This window comes from Nanorana parkeri, unplaced genomic scaffold, assembly GCF_000935625.1.
Source record: "Nanorana parkeri isolate BGI_ZX_2015 unplaced genomic scaffold, ASM93562v1 scaffold1453, whole genome shotgun sequence".
Taxonomy (NCBI): Eukaryota; Metazoa; Chordata; class Amphibia; order Anura; family Dicroglossidae; genus Nanorana; species Nanorana parkeri.
The window spans coordinates 253,318-259,871 of NW_017307721.1; the positions used below are offsets into that span (position 1 = coordinate 253,318).

Genomic DNA, 6,554 nt, shown 5'->3' on the forward strand with positions numbered 1-6,554 from the left:
CTGCCTGTAAGCATGATCATGGTGCTTAACTGACCGCACTGAGCAATGCAGGAGAGCCTGACTGTCTGACACTCCCAATGTGAGGACTGCTGTACAGAGCGTCCTCCTCCCCGCACCGCTCGCTCAGCCTCCTGTGACAGCGTGTCAGAGAGGAGAGCGGGTACAAGCAGTCGGTGATCAGTGATCGCTGAGTGTTTGTAGATAATTGAGGACAGAGTATGGTTACTATATCCCCAATTATGAATGAATGGGAAGGGATCTACATCACATCTACATCACTTCCTGTTCATTCATGATTGGGGATATAGTAACCATACTCTGTCCTCATGTTATGAATGAACAGAAACACTCAGTAGAGAGGATTCCTCTTCATTGATAACAGGGGGTACAGAAAAAGAGATTGAGGGCTCTGGGTGTCTCTGAGGGCTCGGGGTGTCTCTGAGGGCTCTGTGTGTGTCTCTGAGGGCTCGGCGCGTCTCCAGGGGCTCGGTGCGTCTCCGAGGGCTCGGCGTGTCTCTGAGGGCTCTGTGTGTCTCTGGGGGCTCTGTGTCCTCAATCTCTTTTTCTATTTTAAAAAGGAAAATATCAGAGGTCTGTTTAGAACCCCCAATATTTCCCCGAAGCCCCTAAAAGTAAAGTTTAAAAAAAAATATTTAATAAAAAATGAATGAAAATATATTTTATAACATTTAAAAGTTTAGAAAAAATAAAAATGTAAAACATTTGAAAGAATTAAAATGAAAAAAAACAATTTTTTTATTTCGGTTTTGTTTTGGTTTGGAAATGTCCATTTCGGTGTGCACCTCTAGTATTAAGTCATGCAGATATGTTAAATGCAGTTTCTGCCAATCTCTATATCCACTCTCGTGATGTACACGGTTTAAATTTGGTACCTTTGCTGGAAAAACCCTAAAAATACATTTATAAAAAAAAAAAAAAGATATGACAAACCTCTCCCTTCTGATTGATGATGGGGACGGCGTACTGCAGCTTCACATCATGAAACAAGGACTCCAGGAACACGTTGGCTACCCCGATGAGGCTGTGGTTCTCTTGCTCGTCATAGAAAGGGTCTGCGCGCCGGAAGTACGCCCGGCTTACCTACAGAGAAGGAAATGGGCCCCGTTATCTTTGAGGGAATAGTTCAAAGATTCAGGCATGAGACTACGAAACCTAAACAATTATTTTCATGATTACTTAGATCAAATCGTATACTCTACAATGCTCGACAGCAGTGGTTCTCAACCTGTGTAACCTCAGGACCCATGTTTGTCCTCGGTCATTAGGTCGCGACCCGAGTCGCAGTGCAATGGAAGACACGGCATTAGAGTACCACGCGTTCCCGGTCCAGGAGTACGAACTGTGGGGGGGAGGTGCATCTGTGGTACCATTCAAATTAGGGATGCACCGATACCACTTTTTTAAGAACGAGTACCGATACTTTTGATCAAGTACTCGCAGATACCAATTACCGATACTTTTTCTTAAAGGGACAGGTCACATTTTTTCTAAAGCAATACAAACTAATGCTTTAAGGTCACTTTCTTAATATTATGATTCATGACATGACGAGGGAGCATGACGCCGGCTTCCCTGCCAATCGGCTTCCGGATTTGCTAGCTTTCCTGACCAATCGGAAAGCCGGGAGGGCGTCATTGCACGCTACCCGGCTTCCTGATTGGCCGGGAAGCCGGCTCCATGCTCTCTCATCACAAGTGACGAGAGAGCACGGAGCCGTTTCCTGGCCAATCAGGAAACCGGGCAGCGTGTAATGATGCGCTGCCCGGCTTCCTGATACAGGAAGTACTCGTGCTAGGTATCGGAGCATTTGGGCGAGTACGAGTACTTACCCAAATACTCTGTATCGGCACTGATACTAGTATCGGTATCGGTGCATCCCTAATTCAAATGAATGGCAACGCAACACACCTCCCACACCAGAATGCATGTTAGGTGCGATTGCACGGTACAATGCCATTACAGCACTGTACTAGTGCATCCTGGCCATTTAGGAAGCCGGGCGCTGTGTCATTACACGGCGTCCGGGTTCCTGATTGGCCAGAAAGCCAGCTCCATGCTTTCTAGTCAACTAGTGACGAGAAGCATGGGGACGGCTTCACTGCTAATCGGGAAGCCGGGTGGCGAGTCCTTAATGGGACTTCGGGTATCGGTATTCGGTATCGGCAAGTACCGGGAAAAAATATCGGTACTCAAAACAAAAAAAAACCCGGTATCGGTGCATCCCTAATACCCAGCTTTAGATACTCTCCTCTAATTTCCTGGTGCGTCTCTTCCTCAGTTGATATGGACCCCGGCCTGTGAAATCCGGTAATCCTATGAGCTGAACTTCCTGTGCTCTCTGTCTGTGCTGCACTCTGATTAGTTACATTGTTTCCAGTCATCTCGGTGGACAACAGAACACCCACACTTCTTTGTTATGGAGATGAGGAGAGGGGGAGGTGTTCTATTGAAATTCTATATTTTTAAGTGCTCATTTGGCCTGATGCAACCACTTCAAACTGCAATATAATAAGAAACCGGGAGTCTCGCAGTCCAAGGTTGGGATGCAAATTATGAACTTCAGAACATGGAAACAAACATAAGGAAGGGCGCTGCAACTTACAGGATTGTCCTCCTCACAAGCCTTCCATTCCTGGTACAGGTCTCTGATGTCCACCAGACGGTTCTCCAACTTCTCCAGGGACCAGATCTGTTTGCCTTTTCCTTTCCTCCTCACCTGGATGGCCGGTTCACTGAGCACCACGTCACGCTGCAGAGCAAAGCAAAGGTACAAATCTGACATCAACAGTCTCTGAGCAACACATGTATCACCCCTTATTACTGGAGCAAAGAACTAGGATTTTACCATTTACTTACAGTGACACCTGCAGGTGAACTCTGGTAGTGCACCTCTTCTATTCACAAATGATGCTTAATCATTCATCTGCTTGCACCTTGCTTTCCAGAGATTTCTTTTCCCCCACACAGCACTCTGCCGCAGTATTCCGCTCAAGAGTCATCAGCCCTGATGCATGCAGGGGGCTAGCTCTTGGGGAGAAGTTCTGCAAATATTACAATATTTTGATGTCAGTCTGGAGGAGTAGTCAATCCTATGCAGACTGTATTTGTATGCTTTCTGCTCTGCTTTTGACTCCACTAGATGAGCCTCTACCCAAAATATGTATGCTGCATGATGCGTTACCTTACTGTACTGTAAATCAGGTTTCAAGCGGCATGACATGACCAGGTTTACATCCTGTTTTGCTGTGAACAAACTGTTCCTGTCCACCTCTAGATGGTGCTCATCAGAGACGGGAGACCTGCTCTCCTCCAGGGTGCTCATCAGAGACGGGAGACCTGCTCTCCAGGATGATGATCAGGGGCGGGAGACCTGCTCTCCAGGATGATGATCAGGGACGGGAGACCTGCTCTCCAGGGTGCTAAATGCAGCCCGTCTTCCACAAGTAGTTCACAGCAGAGCAGGATGTAAACAGGAAGAAATTAGTATAAATGCCTAAATCACCGACAGGGCCGGGCCAAGTAGTAGGAAGAAGAGGCTGCCACCTTTTTGGCAGGAAGGACCGGACCTGCAACCTATCCTGCTGAATTAGTTCACAGCTCATGGGTGGCAGACGCACTTTGGTCCTTTTACTTTGAGTGCTACAAAACCACGGGGGCCCTGCATTTCTCCCATGACAGGAACCTTGTCCCAGCACGGACCATAGACACTGTAGATGTCCACAGTGGGAGCCCTGTTTTATTCTCTTTTATTACCTACTTGGAAAAGAATCTGCCTACAAATCGGGTTTTATTTTGCATTCTACAAAAACTGAAAGTGAAAGAAGAGTTTTGATTGGCTGGTCTGGGCGACTGCTCCAGTTACTGTACGAGTGTCTGACGTTATGCAGCTCCCCTAGGCCGTAGCAGGGCTCACACAGGGAGAGGCTCACCTTTCTGTTGGCGTTGAGGCTGGAGGCCGGGATCTGCAGGGTGACTTTGTACTCAGTCCTCTTGTCCATCTCATCCGCAATGTAATTGGCCTCCTGGACGTAGAGATTGGCCTTGGCGATCTGCTCCCGGAGTTTGATCAAACTGTGATGCAGCATCACCTCCCTGTAACAAGCAAGAGAATGAAAGGCCGGACGTGAATATCACATATAAATGGCCGAGTACAACGGGATTGTATCATTCATTGGCCTTCATGTAACAGAGACTCCAGCTGCTTCTACGTGGCCAGGATTCCTGGATGTGCCTCTCCCCTGCAGGCTGCAAGTGGGGCCATACTGTGAATACTGTTGGTTCAAAACTGAAGATAAGTATTTACGCGGGTGAGCTGCACTCAGGAAGGGAAAGGGGGTCCAATAGGGGCAAAAAGATTAGTTGTTGATCCTGCCAGTAATCTTACCAGCTGATAATTTCCTGAGCTCTCTGCTTGTGTTGCACTCTCATCAGTTAACGTGTTCCCAGCCCTCCCCTGTAGACTACAGAACACCTTCCTTCTATGTTATGGAGAAGAGGAAGGGGTGTTCTGTGGCCCTGTCCTATGGGAGACAATATTGTTTATGTATAGATACAGTACGCGGTCACCCTAAGACGGGAAGCGTGTTACTGGCAGGATCACCAGCTGACAAAGGGAAAAAAAAAGAAAACCAATGCAGCCACCACATCTGAAGGACTAGTAAGCTGCAATATATACACTTTTTGGTTTTGAGATACTTTAATAATAGTGTACAGGGAGAACACTAGATCAGGTCTCAAACTCAAACGACCTGGGGGCCACTGGGCACGGTTTCTTCTTCCATAGGGGCTGCATGAGGAGAGACAGCCAGGAGAGAGATAGGAGACAAATTCAGTGCCAATTGGCGCAGTGGCATGACCACAATGATCTTTTTCACTGTATGTAAAGGTTGCAGTCAGCCCACCACTGTAAAGAGGAGCATTCTTACCACTGACCACCAATGCAAGGGTGGCATTCTTACCACTGATCACCAATGTAAGGGGGGCATTCTTACCACTGACCACCAATGCAAGGGGTAGGCCATTCTTAACACAGACCACCAATGAAAAGGGGATGATTGTTTCAACTGAACCCCAATGTATTAATTTTAGCAGGGCTCCATGAGACCTAAAAATTATTTCAGCAACATACAAGGAAGCTTCATTTGCTACGGCTTCAAGGCTTTTAAAAAAAACAGGCGATCATTCAGCAAGTAAACTCCAAACAAGTAATATTCCCAGCAGATGTGATCCTAGGAACACTGCTAGTCACTCCGCTATCTTGCTGCTCATATACCCGGGCTCTTAATAAAAGGAAATTCAGCAAAGCCAAACCCATTGTATTCATTTAAAGGAGAACTATGGGGTCAGGGCTTTTCCCCATAGTTCTCCTTAGGGTAACGGGAGGACACAAACTAGCGTCCTCCCGTCACCCTAGGCTCAGTATACCGCGAGTTGCCTATCTAGAGGCAGAGCCAGCTGTCCCCGCCCCCGCCCCCCGTCCGTTCCGCCAGTCAGCTCTGGCGGATCGGAGCGGGGAGGGGGGAATCCAGCGGGGCGAGAGGTGGGCGAGCGCCCGTATGTGTTCGCTCACCTCCCGATCTACTAAGCCGACCTGTGACAGTCTCATTGTCACAGGTCGGCTAGAACTATGAGGTGAGTGAAAAGCACTCCCCTCATAGTTCTCCTTTAAAAGGTGTGTGAAGGCCTACACCATTCACCTGTCATTAGAGCCGCAAGCGCCACAGCTATGTTCTTGAATCACAATCGAGATTCGGGCAAAGCATGCACCACCTCTTCTATGTGAGCAGGGTGTGAGAGGAGGGGCAGGGGGTGCATGGCGCCCAGGCTGAAATTAGTGCGTGTGTGAACACTAGCTCGCCAGTGCAAGGATTTTTGGATACAGAAGGGCCGGCTCTACCCCACTATCGGCGAGCCAAAAGTAACCGGTCTGCAGGCCAGTTGAGGGGTGTAGGGACAATAGGAAGCAATGAATACATATTACACAGACAGATGTATACTTGGAAATCCTGAAAATAGAGAGTTTCCCCATTTTGTAATGTTATCATCTCACCTCTCTTCCGTCCACTGTTTGATGCGCTGCTGAGCATTGGGAGAGCTAAAAGAGAACCTGTCTATGCTGCGATAGTGCTGTTTCTCCGGGGACAGCCTCCTGCGCAGCTGCTCCAGCTCGTGTTCGTACATCAGCCTCTGGCGTTCCAGTGCAGAGCGCTTCTCTTCTTCGTGCTGCTGCTCCAGGCTCTGCAGAATGGACTGCATGGGGTCTATAGAGACGACATCACACGACAACCCAGAATAAACAATCTAGTTATAATGAAGTCATCCTTTCACATACTAATTCTGCATTTTAACATTAAGTAACCACAATAAAAGCTGCTGTAAGATTGAAGAATAAGCCAAGCCAAGATAAGGAACGTGTAATAAAATCCATTACTTTGGCAGTCTGATGAAAAGGAATAGGATATTACGAATGGAGACATTACAACGGTAGACAGTAAGAGGGGGGTATCCTAGAGTATAGAGAACCAAGGGGGGGG

At 47.7% G+C, this 6,554-nt stretch overlaps 1 protein-coding gene across 1 annotated transcript in view; it reads right to left on the reverse strand.

The window, feature by feature from the left end:
• The window catches only part of KIF13B (kinesin family member 13B), a 211,107-nt gene that overhangs the window by 95,769 nt on the left and 108,784 nt on the right, over positions 1-6,554 (reverse strand). The window contains 4 exon segments of the mRNA XM_018570085.1: positions 952-1,101; positions 2,624-2,770; positions 3,951-4,113; positions 6,071-6,281. Of these exon segments, the coding sequence (XP_018425587.1) occupies positions 952-1,101; positions 2,624-2,770; positions 3,951-4,113; positions 6,071-6,281 (671 nt within the window).